The following is a 20,865-nucleotide window of genomic DNA, read 5'->3' as shown; positions in this document are numbered from 1 at the left end:
AGCAGAGCAGCTTCCCAACCCAGCCCTGACTGCTCTTGTGCTTTCAGCTAATCAGGATGAAACCTCTCTCCTCTTGGCAGAGAGACGGGAGCAGCAGGGCCCCCCCACATCCCAGGACAGCTCCCAGGACGTGGCAGTGTCCCCAGGGGCTGGCCGGCAGCCTGGCTGCGCTGTGCTCGGACACGAATGGTCTTTCAGCCCCTCCAGAGACCACCTGGCTCCGGGATGCTGCTGCGGGCAGAGGGGCAGTTTGCCTCCCCCCAGGTCTGCATCCTCCCGGGGTGCAAGAAGGGCTACAGGGTGTACCGGAGTGGGGGTGTGGGGGGCCCCGCTGCCAGGGCGACCCTCGCTGCAGAGCTGGGCTTGCTCCGGTGCTGAGCCCAGAGCTCCGGCCCTGGCAGCGGGCAGATTTCCTAACGGCGCCGTGGTCAGAGGCTGGCTCGGGGCTTCCTGTGGCAGTTTGTCAGCGTTTGCCCAACGCGACCGTTTTGTTGGGAAACGCAGGAGCGGCGAGGGGGGACACGCAGCCCGGGCTCCCCCCTCTCCCATCTTCTCCCCAGTCACCCTTGGCACCATCAGGGCGGCGTGCGGGGGATGCGGAGGCCCTGGTGCCGTGGGAGGGATGAGCGTGGCCTTTGGGGGGGGGGGGGGCAGTGCCAGGGGTGGGGACCCTGCTGGGCCGGCAGGAGGGGGGGCCCGTCCCGCCCGGGGCAAGGAGCCGGCAGCGCCCGCGGCCCCTCCAGCCTGCCCCGCTCCGGGCACCCCGCTTTGGGTCCGTCCCCCCACTCCGCACCCCAGAAGCGGCCGCGGCTCCGGCACGGCGGTTGGGGGACGGGACGGGACGGACGGGACCGGGGCGCTGGCAGCGGCGGGCGGGGAGCGCCGCGCCCCGAGGCCGGGTGAGGGGCGGCGGCAGTGGCGGGCCGCGCCCGGCAGACGGAGCTGTGCGGGTGGCGCGGGAGGCGGGAGCACCGGCGCGGCCCCGACATCCCTGCGCATCCCGCAGCCCCGCCGGGGATGCCGCCGCCCGCCGGGCCCTGAGCGCCGGGACGCCGGCGGCCGCCGGCCCCGCTCCGCCGCGCCTCGCCCGGCCCGACCCCGCCGGAGCCGCCGCCGCCGCCGCCGCCGCCGGCCGCCCAGCCCGAGTGGAAAATGGAGTGAGTACCGGATCCGGCCGCGCCGCCGCCGCGGAGAGCGGGACCCCGGCACCGGGCCGCGGCCCCCTCCCGTGCCGCCGGCTGAGCACCGCAGTACCGGGGGGGGGGTGGACCCCCGGGTGCCGGGGCTCAGGACCGCCGCACCGGGGCTGCAGGAACCATGCACCGTGGGCTCATGGAGCTCATACCGGGGGCTCATATCCCCCCCCCCAGTGCCGGGGCTCGGGACCCCAAAGTCGGGGGTTTTTATTGCCCTGATGCCGAGGCTTGGGATCCCAAAACCGGGGGCTCACATCCCCCCAATGCCAGGGCTTGCAACCCCACAACTGGGAGCTCACATCCCCCAGATGCTGGGGCTCAGGACCCCAAAACGGGGGGCTTTATCCCCCCAGTGCAGGGGGCTCGGGACCCCAATACCATGGCCTCGCAACCCCCCGATGCTGCTCAGCAGGTGCTGCCCCTCCCCGGGGCCCTGCCCTGCTGTGGGGTGCCGAGGCTCAGCTCGGGGTGCAGCGGTGGAGGCCCCGGAGTGGGCGCGGGGGCTGCGGGGGGGCGAGTCTCCGCTGGCAGCAGTGCGGGAAGCGGAGGGGTGGGAAGGGCGTTTATTTTTGTGTTTTGAACCTGTTGTTGCTGCTGCGTGTGGCTGGGGTGAGTGGGTGGCTGTGAGCCGCGGACCCCTCCCTGCGCGCGCACCCCAGCCCTCTGCCGAGGGACCCAGCTGCGACGGGGGGGATCCTTGTGCGCTGGGTCCCGCCGGAGGGACGCTCTCTGGCCCCAGCCTTGTCCTTTGTGTGTTGCGGTGGGGCCCTGCCTGGTCGGTCGGTGCCTGCAGGCGGGCTCAGAGCCGGGCAGGGGGCTTTGTGGGAGGATGGGGAAGGAGGGAGCAGGTGGAGGCCATTGGGAGGCCGGGAGCTGGGGACCATCCTGCCCGTGCGCTGGTTTTGCCCCTCGGGGACACCAGCGGCTCCCGCCTGCAGTGTGCTGGTGCTGGGAGTGCACGGGGTGGTCGGCTGCTCAACGAGCTGGGTACCAGCAACAGCAGCCGGCCGGGCTGGCCCTGCCTCACCCAGGCCTTTCCTTCCCTCCTGTGGCTCTGGTCGCCACCACGGCAAACAAGGGTCCCCCCAGCATCTCCTGGGTTTGGCACTGGGGGCTTCCCGGGGGCATCCGGGTGGCCAGCCCAGGGTCAGCTACCCTCTGCTTCTCGTGGGTGCCTCGCCTTGCACCGATGAACTGGCCGCCTGCTAGCGAGATGCCGGGTGCTCAACAGGTCCCGCTCACCGTCGGCTGCCTCCCACCTGGGGAGCCCCTGGAGCTGCGGGGCGCTGGCGAGGGACGGGATGGTGGTTTCCTGGGGTCGGGGTGGGCTCTGGCTGGCTTAGGGCTGAGAGCAGGGCAGGAGGCACCGGCAGGGGCCTGGGGATGTTTTGGAGGCTGGGGTGCAGCGTCTGTGGGGCTAGGGGAGCGAGGTGGCTCCCCTTGCTGCTGGAGGGGCGAGAGGCTTTGTGGTGGTGAGAGCTCGCCAAGGCAGCTCCACGGCTTTGGGCAGCTCCTCGGTGCGTTGATCCCGTCAGAAAAGTGCTTCTCTGGGGAGGAAAACGTGTGTATGATTTGCCAAAAGGCAGCGAGGGAAAGGGCAGAACCAGGGGGCGCGATGACGAGCTGCAGGGACTGGGCGTGGGGTCTCCCGGGGTGGAGGCACCCAGGGCTGGGGTTGAAGCGGGGAACGGCATCAGGCGGGACGGCAGCTCCTGCCCCTGGGCTCCGCACACTGCCTTTCACCCCACTCCACTCTCCTCGAGCTCCTCCAGCAGCCGAGGTTACAGACGGACCCTCCCGGCAAGGCCAAGGAGCCCGTGGAGGGGTGCTGAGGCTCGGACCCTCCCGCCAGCTCTGTGCGCTGGACCTGCCGATGGCTCTTCTGACCCTGGGCGAGAGCTCGCCCGACCGAGCTGTGGGAGCAGCGTCTTCCCTGCAGTCCTGTCTGCAGGTGCGGGGCACAGCTGAAAAGCAAAACGGGGCGCGCGCGGCTCCTGTGTGGGCAGCGCCGGTACAGCCCCTCTGGCTGCTCAGCCGGATGCGGCTCTTTGGGAGGAGGCTCCTGAGCTTTCGGGCTGGAATAAATGTGCAAAAGTCATTGGTGGTTAAAATGCCCAAATGCACTCCCCCAGGTGGGGCCGGGTTTACAGGGGGTGCTGCAGCTCCAGCACCCCTGTCCCAGGACTCACCGGGTCAGTCCTGCTCCCTCAAATCCAGAGCCTGGTCATGGGGCCGGAGGTTTAGGAGAGTCCTGAAATGGGGGTGGGGGACGACACAGCGAGGTGCTCCCTCGACATCGGCCTGGCTCTGTGGCAGATCACGGGCACAGGGGAGCGTGTGGCTGGCCTTGCTTTGGCTCCTGCTGTGCCTGGCACTGGCAGCGGCTGAAGGAGGGTCCTGGCCGCCATGAGCCGCTGGTGCCCAGGGAGGTTTGGCTGAAAGGTTCCAGCTCTCGTAAAGGCTGTGCCGGTCCTGTCGGGGCTGCTCATCTGCCCTCTGCTCCCGCTGCCACCGGTGCTCTTGAGCAGCTGGAGATTTTGCATCTCCGTGTCTGGCTGCTCCCGTAGTTTGTCTGGGCAGGTCGCTGCTCTCCTCCCCGGGTTTCAGTCCCCTTGGAGTGGGGTCTCTCCCAGGCCTCCCCTCCCGACTCTCTCCATCCCTGATCCGAAGCCAATGGTCGCACCCAGGGGAAGGAGGGAGATTTCTGCCTGAGGGGTGACCTGGGGGCCCTTTGGGAAGGGACTCGGGACCCTGCTCTCCACGTGCCTCTGGGGAGAAGCAAAACTCAGCTGATGCTCCCCAGGCTGGACCATTGCTGCGTCCCGGGCCGGCTGCAGGGAGCCGGAGGGGGTCAGATCCCTCCCTGTCCCTGCATGTGGCCAAGGGGACAGCACCGTCACGGTTCCCAGCTCTCCCGGAGGAAGCCATAAAGCATCGCCGCACAAGAGCACCCCAGCCCTGCTCAGGTCCGGCGGATCTTGGGGTTCAGAGTTCAGCCACCGCCTCAGGACGGGGCCTCTTGGCCGGACCCGCGCGGCTGGGCAGGAACCAGAGCAGGTTTCCTGGGAAGCTGCCGGTGTTGGCGTTCCCGCTTCCTGGCCAGAAACAGCCCCTTTCTCTGTGCGGGGTCGGTGGGTCACACGGTTCGCACCGTGCCAGGAGCCGTGCCAGGGCTCGGCCAGGCTGTAGCGTGGGCCCATCTCCAGCGGTGGAGGTGGTGGCAGCGAGGAAGGGCCGGGAGGAAGGTCGGGGAGACGACGTGCGCTGGGGCAGGGTCAGGTGGAGGCGCAGAGCTCGGGGCTGGAGGCAGAAGCATGCGCAGGAGCCCGGTTTCCCGAGTCTGTCCATCCGGAGGCAAGTGAGCCCCTGGGGCCCCAGACAGAAGCTGCTCTTGGGGGTGAGGATGAGCCCTGCAGCAGCCCGGGAGGAGAGAGAGGAGCCGGGGTGGATCCTGCCCCAGCCAGGTGTTTCCTGGTGGAGCATGGCTGGACGTGGGCTGAGCTCTTCCCTGGGCTTGGCGCCAAGGACCGAGCTCCCGGTGGGTGCCCAGGGCTCACGAGGGTGCCCCTGCCAGGAGTCCACGCTGGAGTCACGTTCCTGCTGGCTCCTCGGAGCCTCGTGCGTGCCTGTGTTCGTGGCGTTGGTGTGGGAAAGCCGCACTGCCTCGTGTGAACAGGAACCAGGGACAAAGTGATGCGGCCGGGGCCACCCCGAGGTGGCGGGGAGGAGGGTGCCTTGTCCCAGGCTGGCGCTGGGGCTGCCTGTCCCAGCCGGTCAGTGCTTCCAGGCGTGGGGAGCGGCCAGCTCCGTTCTCATTCATAAATCGTGGGGGAGTTTCCTGGTGGAGCCTTGCTCCTCTAACTGGAAGGGAGCTGGAAACCCAAGTGTTTGGAGGGCACTTGAACCATTGTTTGAAAGAACTGTAATTTTCCAATCAAACTCCCTCCCCAAGCCTCTGTTCATCAAATATTCATGGGATCCATTTTCTCCTGGCACTCCCAGCCCACGTCTCAGCCCGAAGAATCAATCAGGCAGCTCTGCTTGCTCTAATGCATCTTGCATTTTCGGGAGCCTGGGGCTGCCATCTCCTCCTCCCACCTCCCCCCATTTCTCCCCTGTCCCTGTCTCCTCCCAGGGCAGCAGCGTTGGATGGGGCTGCGCAGGCAGCGGGAGCGTGGGGAGGGCACGGCTCACGGAGAGGGAAGGAGTGGGACTGAGCGCTGGGGCGATGGTAGCCGGCTGTGGGGTGGAGGTAGCCAGCACCATGGGGCAGGGCAGGAGCAGCCCCTGTGTCACCAGGACCTGAGCAGGGGGGTTGGACCCAGCACTCGGCTGCTCGGCAGCACGGCTTTCTGGCCATCCTCGCCTGAGCCGCTGGCCGTTGATTTATTTGCCTTTGCGGTCGATAAGTGCCGGCCCTTGGGCTGCTGCGGCCCCCTCCCCTCCACGCCCACCGCCAACGAGGGCGTTCGATAGTGGCCCTGCTGCTAATGGCTTCGTGACAGAGGCTTTGCAGACTCTCCGCAGGCGCACTCCCCATGGCAGCGTCACTCTGGGCCTGGCTCTTGGCACGGGAACAGTGGTGTAAATCAGTGCCGGCCTCTCGCTTGCCGTTGGTGCTGCCGTTTACATGGGCTCTGGGCCCCGCACCAGCGCCCGTCTCCCCGGGGTCGTGGCTGGCCAGTGTCAGTATGGGGGTCTGGGCGGTGGTGCCCCTGTGCAGGGCACTTTCCCTGCCATCCCCTGGCTCGGAGCTGAGTGGGTGGAAAGGGAGCGGAGGTCAGGGGAGCGGAGGAGCAGCTTGAAATGGCTCTTCGCACATTTGGATGAGCTAATGGGAAAAAACAGAGGAAGGCAAATAAACATTATTGTTTCATGTCAGGCGGGGAGGAGACAAAAGGTCACGGGCTTCCCTTGTGATGGTAGGAAACGGCAGCATCAGCAGGGCTGGAAAGAGCTGGAGAGCCAAGGGAGAGCACGGGTGCGTGCACGGGGCGTGTGTGTGCTCACACGTGTGTGTGTATCCATCCATGGGTGCAGGGACCGCTGCCTTTGCAGGTGGGAGTTCCTGGGGCGTCATCCCCCAGTGCCGCCTGCATCCCTGGTCCTGTCGACCTCTTCTCCTGTGCCACGGCCCGTGGCTCTCGCTACCATGCAGCGCATGCGGGAACGGCTTGAGGAGCTGCCCTGGGACCGGCAGGGCTGGGACACGCGTGCAGTGGACGCTGGGCGGAAAAACATGGGCCTGTTAACCAGAGCTCATGAGAGCGGGTGAAATGAGGGGGCAGGAAGGGCTCACTTTGGGGTTCTTTCCTGGGCTCGTGGTTCCTGAGGGGCTCGGTGGCCCCCGGGTTCGGTAGCCCGGGGCTCACCTTTCCGCCCCTCCCCGGCACCCAGGATGGGATCCGGAGCTCGCGCTGGTGTGGCCAAAACCTCCGGGGAGGCTCTGGGGATGCTGTGGCCTTGGCCCGCCGGGGGTGCAGGGCCCAGGGAGTGGTGCCCCCAGCCCCGGATGCTGCCCGGACCGGGGGGGCCCCTCGGTCCCTCTGCCCGCGCTGCGCATCCCCCTCCCGGCGGCTCGCCCCGTTGCCATGGCGCCGTTGCCAGGGAACCGCCTCCCGGCTCGGCGGAGCCATCAGTCACCGGGGCCGGAGGCTGCGGGGCCCCATCGGCATCGGCCCGGCCCGGGGCTGCGGCACCGCCACGGTTCCCGCCCCCGCGGTGAACGGCGGAGGAAGAGGAGGATGGCGGCGGGGGATGGGGGGAGCGGGGAACGGCGGCTCGGAGGCTGCTCTGGTCCGTGCCGCGGTGTGGGGAGGCTCCGGGGCAGCCCGGAGCAGGGGCACCCCCACACCCCGGATCGGGCCCCTGGCCCCGGCTTTCCCGCCTCCAGCAGCAGGGTCCCTGTCGAGCACAGCGACCCCCAGGGACAGGGCACGGCGGGGCCCCGGGGGGCTGGCTGAGGGGCACCGGACCTCTCCAGCCGTCCTTCCACCTCGTCGCCCCATCTCAGTGGGCAGGGACCTGGGGACACCAGGGTTTGTCCCACTCTACCCCCCCCCTCACCAGGGTCTGGCGGCGATGAATGAGTCCCCCCCCGGGCGGTAGGTCGGGTCAAGCCCCACAGCAGGGCTGGGGTGCACAGGCTGCTGGGACAGGGGGGGCTGGGGGGGTCCAGCGAGGGGCATCCAGCCTGTTTCACGTCTCTCCCTGGGCCAGGAAGATTCCTGGCGTTCGACCCGGGAATGTGGAGACTGTAGCAAATAATGGAAAATAAAGAGGATAGAAGAGGGAGGAAAAGCAGAACAGAACATTTTAGGAATGCTGTAAAAGTTTGGATCCATCAAACAGGGCAAGATCCAGGAGAGAAACAGGCCCTGGTCCAAAGCCTTCAGAGCTCGGGGTGCTGAGAGCTGGGATCGGGGGGGGACCCATGTCCCCAGAGCAGGAAGGTGCCCATGGCGCAGGGCAGCCCCGGCACGGTGGAGCTGGTGCCAGCCTGGCCCCATGGCCACTCGGGCAGCCCTGGCTCGGGGCAGGGCACGGCGGGGGGGGGCAGCCAGTTCCTCCCTTCAACTTTTGCACATAATCCGTGTCTGCAGAGAGCCGTCCCAGCTGCTCCGAATCCCGGGGGGGTCCTCGCTGGTTTGGAGCTGGGTTGGGGGCTGAAGGGGGAGGTTTCACCCCTTGGGCCGGAGCCCGGGGCAGGGCGCAGGGCCGTGATGCAGATGCTGCTCCCAGCGCCCACTCCATGCTCACCCCGTCGGGGCTCTGCATCCCCACACCCCCACACCTGCCCATGGGGGCCCACCAGGTCCATCGCCGTCCTTGTCACAGCTCTGTCTCTGGGCTGTGCAACTGCAAGAGAATGATGCTTTGGGTCTTGTCTTTCCTGAGAAAGTTCATTCCTCTGCGGCCGGGGGCGAGGCAAGACCCTGGGCACGGGGCTGGGGAAGGGCAGACCCCACTCGTGGCTCCGGCAGGTTGGCAGAGGAGGTTTTCCTTGGAAAACCCGCTGTCCTTGGCCCCACTCCCCACGAGGGAACAGCTCCCACCATGGCAGGGGGGGTTTGCAGGGTGCAACTGGTGTTCAGGACAGTCGGGGAGGGAGCGGGGTCGGCCCCTCACCCCCTCCCATTGTCCCTGTGCCAGGTCCTGCTGCTCTCAGACCCTGCGCAGCCGGGCAGGGAGCGAGAGCAGAGCGAGCGGGGATGTGACAGGGACTCGCAGACGCTCTGATTCTCTTTGGGTTTCTAATTATTTAATTCCTGTCCGGGGTGCGGCATCGGGCCGCGGGCTGCCAGGCGTGACACACGGGAGGCTGTGCACGGCGGGTGTGCGCCTGCGTGTGCAAAACAGTCACAGCCGTCGCTGCAAACAGCACAAAAATAACCACTACAAAAGCAACACCTTCCCCGGTTTGTTTTTCTGGCCTGGATTTCACACGCCGCCGGGATCCTGGGGTGCGGGGTGAGGGGAGGACGGGCGGCTCTGAGCAGTTTTCGGTTAATCGCTGGCTTCGAGGAGGCGGCAGGCGGAGGCAGGGGGTCCTTTTGCCCCGGCAGAGCCCATTTGATTTGCTGTAAAGCCCGGCTCTTGCACACGAGTGTGGAAGGGCACACATGCTGGCACGTGTGGCCGGAGCCCAGCCCGGGGAGGTACCGTGCGTGGGGTGCAGCAGCCCGTGCCCGCCCCATGTATAAGACCATCTTTGGAAAAAGCCCTTACTGGGAGCACAGAGGAGCTCTCTCCTCCTGCCCACGCCACCCCCCAGCCCTGGGCCATCTGCAGAGCCCAGCCTGCATCCCCCGGGCAGCAGACGATGCAGCAGTGGGAGGAGGGATGGGGAGAAACCTGGGGAGTGGGGTTGGTGCCCCCCCATCAGGGTGCCCACAGCCTGCGGTTGCCGGGTGGCACCTTGGAGTCCTCATTGTCTTCCAAAATGGGCACCCCGAGCTGGGCTGGGGCTCGGCTCCTGTTGTGGTTGGTGCCGTACGAAGCCGGGGATGGCTTCAGCCTGTGCCAGCGGGTCCGTGGCCCCCGAGACGCTGGGTGCCCCCGAGCGCGCAGCCGCGGTGAGGCCGGGGTGGGACTGGGCTCCTGGCACTCGCTCCTTGCTAATGGCTTTTCCCGCTGTGCTGGGGACTCAGCCGGTCCCTCCCTGTCCCCCCCTTGCCCCGTGTGGGCTGGGACTGCCGGTGGCCCTGTGGCCGCTCCTCTCCCTGCCTCCTGCCCGCTGGGAAGGGACTGTCTGCGTCCTGGTTTTAATTGCACTTTTTAAGCCCTCGGGCCCAGCCAGGCGTGCAGGGATGGAACCGGGGAGAGGCAGGTGCAGGGGCGTCCCACCGGCCCCCACACATCAGCCATATCGGCTCCGCGCGCTCAACCAGGGCAGGAGCTCCTGGGAGCTGTGAAAATGGATGTGCACTTAACCACCGGCATAAATTAAGTCCGAGAGCTCTCCCCTCTGCCGCCTCAGCCCCGACATCCACCAGCTGCAGGAACAGCCATGGGCAGGGGTGGGCAGACCCCCACCCACGTTTCCTCCCTCCTGCTTGCCCAGGGCAGCAGCGCAGGTGGCCTTGGGTGCAAGGGAGCAGCCGGAGGAAGGGCTCAGCTGTGGGGACCGGAGCCCAGACCGGTGTCTCCACACCGGTGTCTCCTCCAGAGCGGCTGCTTGCACAGCTGCCCCCTTGCAGGCTCTGCTGTCCCTTGCTCTGGGAACTAAGCGGCAATGATCCATCGTCTGACGATACCTCCGTGCCTCCCACCCTAATTACTGTCACAGCTAAGCACTTCGTTAGCATCGTCTGGCGAGCAGCCAGCCGGCTCCCTGCGGTGCCGGAGCATCCCCAGTCACAGCCAGCCCAGGGCAGACGCCTTCAGCCCTGCTCTGCGGCTCCCGGCAGCCGAACCTGCACCTGATGCTTCGCGGCGTGGGGGATCTCACCAGGCCCCGCGGGGCTGCGCTGCCCGTTGGGCTGGTTCGGGGCTCTCATGCCGCCGGGACGCGGGAAGGAGGGTGTGTGGGCACGTGGCTGTGGCGGGGGGGTCAGGGCACCCCCTTCTCGCAGCACCCTGGGGCCCGGCTACACCCAGGAGATCTGCGTCAGGGCCGGTGAGGCAGCTGCCGCCGGCAGCACCCCGGGCACGGCTGCGGCAGTTCGCGGTGCACAGGCAGGTGCCGGGCCCGGGAGCACAAACCCCAGCTGGAGCGGAGCCTGTTGCAATGCGTGTGTCTGTGCGTGTCCGTGTGCCTGTGCACGTGTGTGTGCGTGTGCCTGTGCTCGCAGCCCAGAAAGGTCACTGTCTGGGAAAAGTGTCAGCAGCCAAGAAATGGGCTTGGAATGGAAAGTGTGAGCCAGGTTGAACCGCAGGGGTGGCCAGAACCGTCCCACTCCAGCACCTCCGTGGTCGCCGTTTCCATCTGTGCCACAGCCACAGGAGAAGCGGGTCCAGCCGTGTTGGGTCACCCTCGGGTGCCTCTCCTGGGGGATTCGGGCAGGGCAGGGGGCCAAAGGGTGCCTGGAGGAGCTGTGCAGGTGGGGGATGCTTGGCTCTGGGGGGAAAAGGGCAAAGGGAGAAAGCAGCCGGCGTAAGGGAAGAGTTCAGCTTTTGTGCATGCGCTGTGTCCGGTTCTCCGGTGGCACAATGTCCCCATTCACCCACTGCCCGCAGCTCCTCCGCCGGGGCGGCCGCGCTCCTCACTGCTGCTCTCTGCTCTCTTGCAGGGTCGTGGAGGCCAGCACCCTTCAGCAGGAGAGGCTGCAGGCCATCGCGGTGAGTCCCCTGCGCGCGGCGAGCGCGCCACGAGCGCGCCGGACCTTGAGCCGGCGTCCCCACATCCCCGTACCATCGCTTGCAGCGCGTGGGGCAGACACCAGTGGGGAGGAAAGTGTGGGCGCAGGGGCTGTGCCGGCGCAGGGCGAGCAATGGGTGGCTGGAGTTTTAATTAATGAAGCAATGCCTTGACGAGCCCCGAGTGGGAGGGAAACGAGCGATTCCCCCTTTGTCCTTTGCCGGGGAAGGGCTGAGGATCGTGCAGGATCTGGCCTTGCCTATGACCCCTAGTAATTACATTAGTTAGCGAGCAGTCGGGGGCCACGCTGGGCAGCCCCTTCCTGCACAGAGCCGGGCACCGCGTTGGTTTTAAACCCCGTCGCTGCCCCGTAGCAGCTCCCCTGCCCGCCGCGGGCTGCCAGCTTCCCCAGCCTGGCCTGCTATCGGCCGATCTCCGCTGCACAAAGGGCAAATTGTTCTGGGCCAGAGGAGAAAGAAAGCGAGTGACGCTTCCCCGGCTGGGACTGACTCTGCTGAAATGATCTGGACCAGCCCCAGGACGTGCGGTGAGGGGGGCCGGGGAGAGGCCGTGGGGGCTGGTTCCCCCCACGCTGGCCAGCTTGCTCAGCGGGGCCGGGTGAGGGGAAGGTAAATTTTGAGACGGTGAACAGACTCCAGGCTCTGCCCTGATTTCTCTGCACCCTCCATGCCTCGGTTTCCCCCAGTGAGGGCAGGGACGTGATGCAGGGCTGGGGGGCTGTCCCCAAAGCCAGTCTCGCAGTCCCAGGCACGGCTCGTGTCCCCGTGTCAGACCCCCCACGAGCCCCTTGCCCCCCACTCTCGGGATGGTGCCCTGGCTGGGCGGGTGGTACCTGGCACCACCCCACCACCCCCCCCCCGACCCCGTCTCTGCCGCTTTCGTCCCTCCAGGAGAAGCGGAAACGCCAGACGGAGATCGAGAACAAAAGGCGGCAGCTCGAGGACGACAGGCGGCAGCTGCAGCATCTCAAGGTGAGGATCCCCCAGGACCCTGGGCTGCCTCTGCACCAGGGACGTGGCAGGGACCCCCCACCGTGGGGGTGGCAGGACCGTGACCCCTTTCTGCTCCCCAGTCCAAGGCTCTGCGGGAGAGATGGCTGCTGGAGGGGGCCCCGGCATCAGCCTCCGAGGAGGACGAGGCCATGAAGAAGCAGATGCAGGAGGATGAGGTGAAAACCAAGGAGCTGGAGGAAACCATCCAGAGGTAACGGGGACGGCATGGGGCCGGGGAGTCGGGGTGTGCTCGGAGTGCACCCGGGTCCCTCCAGAGACCCCCCAACCTTCTCTGCCCCCGGGCAGACGGGAGGCTGAGATGCAGCTCAGTCCCACGTGCTGGGCACGAGGCTCGAGGCTCACGGCTCGAGGCATGCCGCTGTGCCGCCGTGCTCGCTCCGGTTCAGCCGTGGCTCCGCTCAGAGGAGAACATCCGCTCTGGAGCTCAGAGCTGCCAGGGGAGGAGGTGCCTCCGCAGCGCTGCCAGGGCTCAGCCGCTCTCACCGGGAACCCTCCGGCTGGGTTCTTGCTGGCATTTGTCCCAGAGCCCATCCGGCCCCACGGCCCCTCTGAGCACAGACACCCCACGCGGAGCCACAAGCTGTGTGGGACCACGAGGAGGGGGCCAGGGCTGGGCTGGGGGCTCGGCCCCCCAGGGAGGCTGCTCGGTGCCCAGCACCCGGATTGCAGGGGCAGGGAACCGGGGCCGGTTCCCCAAGGATGGCCGTCCCTGCCGTGATGGCTCAGCCCCTGGAGAAGAGGCAGGGTGGGAGGTGGGGGGTAGAAGCCTCAGCCCCTGCCCAGCCCCCAGTGCCTGGGCTGCCGAAGGCGGGGGGCCGGGACCCCCGGCACGGAGGTGTCCCAGCAGCCCGGCTGCCCTGCAAGAATGCAATCAGTCACGGCTGTGCCGTTAATTACCGAGCATCGGTGCAGAGAGGGGTCAGGCACGAAGGGGCCTTTGTGTCCGTCTAATGGCGCGGTGCATTCCTCCGCCGGCGTCTTGCGGGGAGATGGGAGTTAAGGGAGGGGGGGCTCTGCTGGGGGTGCTGCCACCGCGCCGACAGAGAGGCCCTGAGTTACACAGCCATGAATCCGTGGGGACTCCCCTGACATCTGCTGTGTCCCAGTGGGGCCCGGCTGCCAGCAGAGCTCTTGGCCAGGCTGGGTGGCTGGGAACGGGTGGTTGTCCTCGTGGGAAGCTCGAACAGGCTTCGGGTGACACGTGGGAGCAGAATGGCATTGCTCTGTGCCACCAACCGAGGGCCCTGGCACGTCTGTGGTGGGCTCAGTTGTCACTGCACAGGGACAGAGAGAACTGGGGGGTCACCCTGTGGGGTCAGTCCCCCTGCCAGTGCCCACGGGGGTGTTTCTTCTGTCCACGTGGGCCGAGCCCGTCGGCTGAGTGGCCACTCCGGTTGCTCAGTGGCCATGGAGCCACAACTGTTGTCCTGAGCATCGCTCGCCCCAAAGGGATGGGTGGGGGCACGCGGCCGACGGGCACCCAGGTTAAGGGCGATGGCAGCACTCGCTGGCGAAGCCCCTGGGTTTGTTCCAGCAAACACACGCCTTTCCCCTGCGAAGAGATGGTGATGGCTCTGGACGAGGTCTGTCTGTCCATCCCTGTGCCTCGCGAGCCCCGGGGCTGATTTGTGCCTCCCTTCTCCCCTGCGCCATGTCACTGGCCCGTGTTCACAGGTCTGCTGCGGCCGCCTGTGCCACGGCTCCCCACAGCCCCTCAGCCCCAACTCTCCCCACAGGCTGGAGAAAGAGCTGGAGACGCTGGAGAACGGCAGCTCGGCGGCTTCCACCAAGGAGAACCTGGCGGAGGTGGCAGCGCCGGCCAAGGAGGAGAAGGCAGAGGCTGTCCCCAACGCGCAGAAGGTGGGCGCAGCCGCTCTCCGCGGGCAGGGCTGCCTGCTGCGGGAGGGGTGAAGGGGGAGAGGGGGTGCCTGGGCGGCGGGGGGGGAGTCGGCACTTGCTCAGCCCCTGCCAGACCGGAGCTGGTTCTTGCTGCCGGCGCGGAGCAGGGAGCTGCCGGGGTGACGGTGCGGCAGCAGGCAGGTTGCACTGGCAGAGGGGCCGAGCGCGGGGATGCTCTGCCGATGGCTGCGGGGTTGCGCCGGGGTGCTGGCGCAGCTGCGGTGCCCCCCAGTCCCAGCTGGGCGGATCAGCCACCCACCGTGTCCCTGCCACCCTCGGAGCCCCTGCCCTGCCAGTCCTCTGTGCCAGCGGGGCTGGGCCAGGGGGGTCCCTTGCCCTGGTGGGGCTGGGTGTGTGGGTGGCGGGTGCGCAGTGTCTCCTGGCGGCTCCTAACCTCGCTCTTCTGTTTTGCAGAGTCCCCTGGGCACAGTCAAGGGTAGGTGATCCCCCCTCGGCCACGGTTCCCAATTTTGTGCTGCCCCGGCACTGGAGCGGATGGGTGGGGGGAGCCAGGGCAGCCCTGTCCCCACGTCCCCCATCCCTGTCCCCTCCGGGGCAGCGGTGCCCTGCAGTGGGGGGGGGCCCATCCCCCATCCCAGGCACCAGCCCCTCCCCAGGGCCCGTCCTGTGGGCGCGCAGACAACCGGGTGATCGTTTTGGCTCAGGCGGTCACCTCTGCTCTCCGTCCCCAGCCGAGAAGAAGGTCTCCAGCAGCCCCATGAAGGTGGTGGAAGGCACCGACATGATGAAGGCAGGTAGGTGCCTGCGTCCCTGGGGAGGAGGACTCCTTCCCGGTCGCTCCCCCCCTCCGCTCCCACGCTGCCCCTCAGCTCATTGCCCACCCCGCAGCCCTGCCACTGCCGCTCGATGACTTTCCAAGCCCAAGGCAGAGAACATCATTTATTTGCAATCAGAGGGTTTCTTTTCGCTTCCACGCCACGGCTGGTTCATGGTTTGGGCCCACCCCCCCTCACCCCCCTGTTCCATGTCTCTGCTCCGGTTTCATCCTTCAGCTCCCAGCCTGTTTGTGGCTTCTCAGTGCGTGGGCGAGGGAGCGGAGCGTCGGCTGCCGGCACGGCTGACCCCGTGCCAGCGCTCGCAGCTCTGTGGCTGGCTGCCGGCGGGGAGCTTGCAGGGGCGCTGAGAGCAGGCAGGGGCGTGCGGGGCCGAGCTGCCCGCACTGGGGGGGGCTGCAGACAGCTCTGCTGCTGGAGGGGTTTGCTCCGGTTTGGGGGGATGGCTCAGACCAGGCTGCAGCACCGGTGCTGGGCAGATCCCATCTCGGGGGTCCTCGGAGCAAAGCGTCACTGGGAGCCGAAGGAGAGATGCCGAGGATCACCCGTCCCATGGAGGCAGAGGGGCTGCCCCGGCGCCAGCACCCTCAGCGGGGGATGCTGCCTCCCGCAAGCACGAGCCTGGCTCCCAGCCCAGGCCCCCGCGGCCGGCACCGCTCACCGGCCGGACAGATGGACGTGGCACCACCTGCCACAGTCCCTCCAGGACCTGGCTGGGCCCTGGCGCAGGGGACGCAGAAGCCATGGAGGTAAGGTGATGCCGGCAGCGCCAGGACGGCGACGGCCCCACGGGTCCCGTAGGAGGGCTGTGCCTGGGATGTCACACTCGCCTCTGCCATTCACCACTCCTCGCTGCCGCCTGCTGCCTCGCTAACGCCGCTGAGCACCGCGCTGCACCGCTGCCACCATGCACCTGCCTGCTGCTGGCCGCTGAGCAGGGGCTGGGGAGGGCCAGGGCCACCGTAACGCGTGCTGTCCTCTTTGTGTCCCAGCCATGTACTCGGTGGAGATCACGGTGGAGAAGGACAGAGTGACTGGGGAGACCAAGGTCCTGTCCAGCACCACCATGCTCCCCCAGAACCACTGTCTGCAGGGGGTCAAGGTGTACGAGGATGAGCTGAAAGGTATGGCCCATCCCGCACCACTCGGAGACGTCAGGAGCAAAGGGCAGGGGACGAGGGAGCGGCCGCCCGAGCATCCCGGCAGGCGCCAGGGCTAGGAAGGGCTGGAGCCGCTGCTGGCCGTCCTCACCCGTTCCGTAGGGGCGACAGCTCAGGGCAACCCCTCGCTGGCCCCACTCCTGCGCCCTGGCCAGCCCAGCGTGGGATCCGTCCCGGCGGCATGGTGTGGATGGTCCCGGTGGGCCGGCCCTGGTTGCACATCATGACCCTGCACCACCAGAGAGCAGAGAAGATGATCTGCCGTGTCCAAGACTCGGTAGCCTGTCCTGCAGGCAGGGAACGCAGCACCGGCATTGCATCAGCCCGCCGTGCCCAGGCTGGCAGAGGGGACCGTGGCCACCGGGCACAGAGGAGGCACAGTGACAGGGACTGGATCCTGCCTGCGGCACCTGCTTTTGAGAACCTCCGGGAACCTGCTTCGAAGGGCCTGGTGGCACCTGAGGGATGGTTGTGCTGGTGGCAAGGACCAGCCACGGACCTGGGGCACGTTACTGGGGACTGTGGTGGCCGAGTAGACCGACCGCCTCTCCGAGGAAACCGTGCTGCACCGGCAGCCGGTCCTGTTGAACACCCTCCCTGTGGCCGTGGCTGTGCCGGGCCTTGCAGGCCTTCGCCTCCACCAGCTGCCTGGCTCAGCCCCCCGCTGCTCCGGGACCCCCAGCTCCAAGCACAGGCTGAGGAGCTGCCTCGGCAGCAATCGGCCCGGGGCAGCGTGTCTTGGTCCCGGCCGAGCCGGCCCTGCCTGGGCTGGTTGTCATCCATCACTCCGTTGCTGTTGAGGCCGTTGCGCTGATCATCGCATGATGCCCCAGGTCAAGTGGAAAATGCGATGAGCTGGAGGCCGCTCACCATGACGTACGTCTGCTGCCTCCAGTGCCGCAAGCAGCTGTGCAAAGCACGCCGGCGGTGGAAGAGCCCCGTCCCCTCCCGGGCATGGGGCCACCGGGTCCCCACAGGCAGCAGGACACGGTGGAATGCGGCAGGACATGGACGCGGTGGGGCAGCGCCTGCCGAGTGCTCATTGGGGTCTCGGGGTGGCAGCAATGGTCTGATGCAGAGCATCGTGACGGCCCCGGGCGAGTCAGGCGCCAGCCGGACGCCATCCCGCCGCGGCGAGCGCGGCCAGCTTGGCAGGCTGTCGGCGACCTGGCAGATGGCCGTGGCTCCCGCGAGGCAAGCCGGGTCTGAGGCTTCAGAGGTGCCAAGGGCTGGGAACGGCTCCTCGCGTCGTGCTTTGTTTTGGCCTCCCTGTCTGCTGTCAGGCAGGGGCCAGGCGATGGTGGGGGGCGGTGTCTGGCAGCAGCTCTGGCCGAGGGGGGAGTCAGGGTGCTGCCAGGGGCTCCCGGCCTCAGTGCTAGGGCCTTTGGGGAGGGGAAGGTGCCGCTCCCCAGCCGCACAGGAGCCAGGTCCGAGCGGGTTGCACCAGCAGGAGCTTTTCCAGGTCAACCTGTGCCCCCAGCCCAAGCCCCCCTGGCCAGAGCCCCCCTCACGCTCCCTCCTCTTGTCCCCACAGTGGTGCACGCAGTGAGCGCCGAGGACGGGGTCCTGCAGAACGGGGCCCACCCCCTCAGCTCCTCCGAGGTCGACGAGCTCCTGCACAAGGCAGACGAGGCCACTCTGAGCGAAGCCGCCGGGCGCGATGCTGCGGCCAAGGTGGGCGAGGAGGCTGGCAGTGCCCTGGCCAGCCAGAAGCCGACACCGCGGCGGGAGATCACGGGGCTGCAGGCCAAGCCACGGGAAAGCACCACGGTGCTGGCGCCGGGCGAGGGGATGGAGCCGAGCCGGGAGCAGCCTGTCACCATGATCTTCATGGGTTACCAGAACGTGGAGGATGAGGACGAGACCAAGAAGGTGCTGGGGCTGGAGGGCACCATCAAGGCCGAGCTGGTGGTGATCGAGGACGCCGAGAGCAAGCCGGAGCCGGTGAGCAAGGACCATGCGCCGCCCAACGGCACCGCGCTGGAGCCGGCGGCCGCCCAGCCACCAGGTGAGGAGAGCCTGGGCGGGCAGAAGCCAGACGCCAACGCCACAGACGCCAAGGAGGCCGAGCAGGAGACAGACGTGAAGAAGCAGCGCTGCAAGTGCTGCACGGTGATGTGAGCCCCGCTGGCCCTGCGCCGCTGCCAGAGCAGGCTGCCCCCACCGAGCCCCCTCCGCCCCGGCCCCCGCTAGCCAGGCCCACCGCCCCGGCACGCTGGGCTCCCTCCCCCACCGGACACGGACCCTCTTTCAGCAGAGCCGGGGAGATCCAACATGGCGCCTGCGAAGCCACAGCAGGCAGCAGTGAACCGTGGCCGCGGCACCGCTCGCCCTGTCTGCCCAACGCCCACCCCGCGCCGCACCCCACCAGCGCTGCCTGTGATATTTATTAGAGACCCCACCCCACCCCACGGCGCACCTGCCCCCACCCATGGCACGGCCTCACCCCGCGCCGGCACCATCCCACCACCAATGCTGGAGCCTTTCCCTCCTCTCACCGGCAACTTCCCACCCGCCATTGGAGGACGGAGCCGGCCGGGCTGGGGATCGGAGGACGCCGCCGTGTCCGTAGATGACTCCTGGGGAGCCGGCGGTCAGCAGGACTCACGCTTGGCCCAGCCCGCGGCAGGCACAGAGCCAGCCCCATGCCAGCCCTCTCTCCGCGCCTCCATCATCCGCTTCTTCTGCGGGGAAAGGCCCTGGGCTGTCCCCCCGCCAGCTGCCCGCGGATGCTCCCGCTCCATCCCGCATCCTTGCCCCCATGGCCCCGGGCTCCCCGAGCTCTGAGCCCCTCTGGGACAAAGCACGTCCAGGCGAGGGAAGGGCATCGAGGCAGCGGCCCCTCCACGATGCCGAGTCGCAGTTGGGAGGTCGCAGGGGCCATGGGCCACGCATGGCTCTGCGGGGTCGGCCCCTGACCCTGCTCTGCCCCCTGGGACTCAGCTGCCCATGCAGGAGCTCCTCGCCCCGGCGCTCAGCATCTCGGCGGCCCGACCGGCGTTGCTGGGGTCCACCTGCCTGGGGAGCCGAGCGGGGCTGCGGCGGGTGCCCGTGTCCTCCTGGGGTGATGTGGGTGGCGACGGCAGTGAGGGAGGGAGGGGAGCGGAGGGGCACAGCCCCTGGAGATGGGGCAGGAGCTCCAGCACCGCATCCGCCTCCTGTCCCAGCTCCCCGCAGGCTGGAGCTGCCTGGCAGAGCTGCTTTCTGAGGTGGGGGGCTGCAGCATCAGCTCCCCTGGGCAAGCAGGGCAGCCCAGTTCACCCCAGACAGCGGGACTGGGAGCTGCCAGGGGTCCAGTGTCCCATGGAGGGTGTCCCCGGGACACTGTGTCCATGCCGGGACTGTGAGCAGCCTTCCCCGCTCCCCCCACCCCCCCGTGCCCCAGCCCTTCAGCGGGGATTTCACCACCAGCACCAGCGTTTCCTCCCCACTGAGACCTGCTGGGGCAGGCAGGGAGGGCGGGGGGCCCACGGGGGCACCCATGGGTGCCAAGCCCTGCCCAAACCCTGGGTGCTTCTGCCACAGCAGCCGACACGTCTCACAGGCGTTGGGCGCTGCCGCTGAGCCCACCCCGCGGGTCCGGCGGGCCAGGGGCTGCTGCCGGGGGGTCCCATCTCCTGCCAGCACTGTCCCAAACACGCCAGGGCTTGGAGCCCCGTGTGCCCATGCCAGGCCGGGGTTGCTTCTGGTGCCTGGTGCCCCACACCAGCGGCCCCTCAGCCGGCTGTGGCCGAGCTGGCAGTGCCCGGTCCCCGCGGCCCGGAGGCAGAGGAGCTCTGGGCAGGGTGCAACCGGCCGGCACGGCGCAGGGGTCCTGGGCCAAGTGCGAGCGGGTCCCGGCTGCCCAGGGTGGCTGGGTGAGTTGCCAGGGCTTCTCTGAGCCCCCAGCGATGCAGGCCCAGAGCAGCCTTCACGCTGCCCAGCCCACCGGGACGTGGGTGGCAGAGCAGCTGGGGATGGGGCTCAGCCCCCCAAGGCCTTCCTTCCCCCCAGCCCCCTTGTGTGAGCAGTGACCCCCCCCCATGACATCCCAGTTGCCCCCCAGTTCCCCCCCAGGCTGCAGTTTTCCCCCCAATGGAGTCTGCAGGGATAGGGGAGGGGGGCAGGGGCTGAGGTTGGGGGCTGCGGCGGGGCTCATGGGGCTGCCGTGCCAGTTGGCCCATGGGAGCCTGGCCCCGGAGCCCCGGCCGGGCACTGAAAGCCTCTGGGAGAGGCAGAGCTGGGGAAGCGGGGTGGGATTGGCTCCCCCAGGGGGGCAGGGGGACCCTCTCCTCCAGACGGACCCCCGTCACTGCAGTGCCGCAGAGCGGGGTGCAGGGGCTGGATGCTGCGGGGCATCTGCCCCATCGATCCTGGGGGGCTGGATTAGGGCTGGGTCCCCAGCAGAGATGCCCGTCACCTCCCACCACCCCCTTGCTGGGGGCCAGCACCACTCACCCCATCCCACCCCGGATCCCACAATCCCCCTCCAACCCACCCTCGGCACCCCCTGCCCTTCGGTTGGCTTCGGACCCAGCGCCGGCCTCTAGCCCCTGCGGTGGCAGGCAGCAGGATCAGGCCCCCCGGGCCGGGGCTGGCAGGGGCCGAGCAGCAGCAGGAGGAGCCCGGCCGCGTCCCCCAGCCCCAGCCCCGCCACCCCCCTGGCTCCGCTGAAGTGCACTTCCCGCGCCCCCGTGCTTTTCACTTGTGCCGAAACCGTTTGAAGTTTTCCCCCTCCCCGGCCCTCCCCGTTGTTTGTAAGACACCCGAACCGAGCAAATAAACTGTGTGACCAACCAGCCTGGCGCCTCCGCCCTCTGCGTGGGGACTGGGGGACGGCACCCCAACACCTGGCACCCGCGCTCGGCACGGATGGGTGGGAAGGGGCTGGGATGGGGATGCCGGGGATGGGAACGATGAGGATGAGGATGCCGGGGATGAGGATGCCGGGGATGGGGATGCCGGGGATGGGGATGCTGGGGATGGACCCTGCTGCCCCTTCAC

General features: G+C 68.3%; 1 protein-coding gene across 3 annotated transcripts; it reads left to right on the top strand.

The window, feature by feature from the left end:
* Positions 1-907: 907 nt before the first annotated feature.
* PALM (paralemmin) lies at positions 908-20,653 on the top strand. Of its 3 annotated transcripts, XM_054805786.1 has the most exons (10): positions 908-1,157; positions 10,928-10,976; positions 11,907-11,987; positions 12,089-12,219; positions 13,766-13,889; positions 14,343-14,364; positions 14,621-14,683; positions 15,715-15,846; positions 17,417-17,556; positions 17,725-20,653. In XM_054805786.1, exons 1-10 carry the CDS (start codon positions 1,153-1,155, stop codon positions 18,001-18,003), a joined length of 1,026 nt encoding a protein of 341 aa, XP_054661761.1. In that variant the 5' UTR covers positions 908-1,152; the 3' UTR covers positions 18,004-20,653. The 3 variants fall into 3 exon arrangements, with proteins under 3 accessions (XP_054661761.1, XP_054661759.1, XP_054661760.1); XM_054805784.1 differs by having other exon boundaries at positions 913-1,157; positions 17,417-20,653; XM_054805785.1 differs by lacking the exon at positions 15,715-15,846 and having other exon boundaries at positions 919-1,157; positions 17,417-20,653.
* Positions 20,654-20,865: the final 212 nt, after the last annotated feature.

Source organism: Grus americana, chromosome 28, assembly GCF_028858705.1.
Source record: "Grus americana isolate bGruAme1 chromosome 28, bGruAme1.mat, whole genome shotgun sequence".
Taxonomy (NCBI): Eukaryota; Metazoa; Chordata; class Aves; order Gruiformes; family Gruidae; genus Grus; species Grus americana.
This window is presented reverse-complemented; position numbering and strand designations above follow the sequence as displayed.

Coding starts and splice junctions, on each gene's coding strand:
- PALM (XM_054805784.1), top strand. Junction 14,365..14,620: donor TCCCCTGGGCACAGTCAAGG/GTAGGTGATCCC, acceptor CTCCGTCCCCAG/CCGAGAAGAAGGTCTCCAGC. Junction 15,847..17,416: donor GTACGAGGATGAGCTGAAAG/GTATGGCCCATC, acceptor TTGTCCCCACAG/TGGTGCACGCAGTGAGCGCC.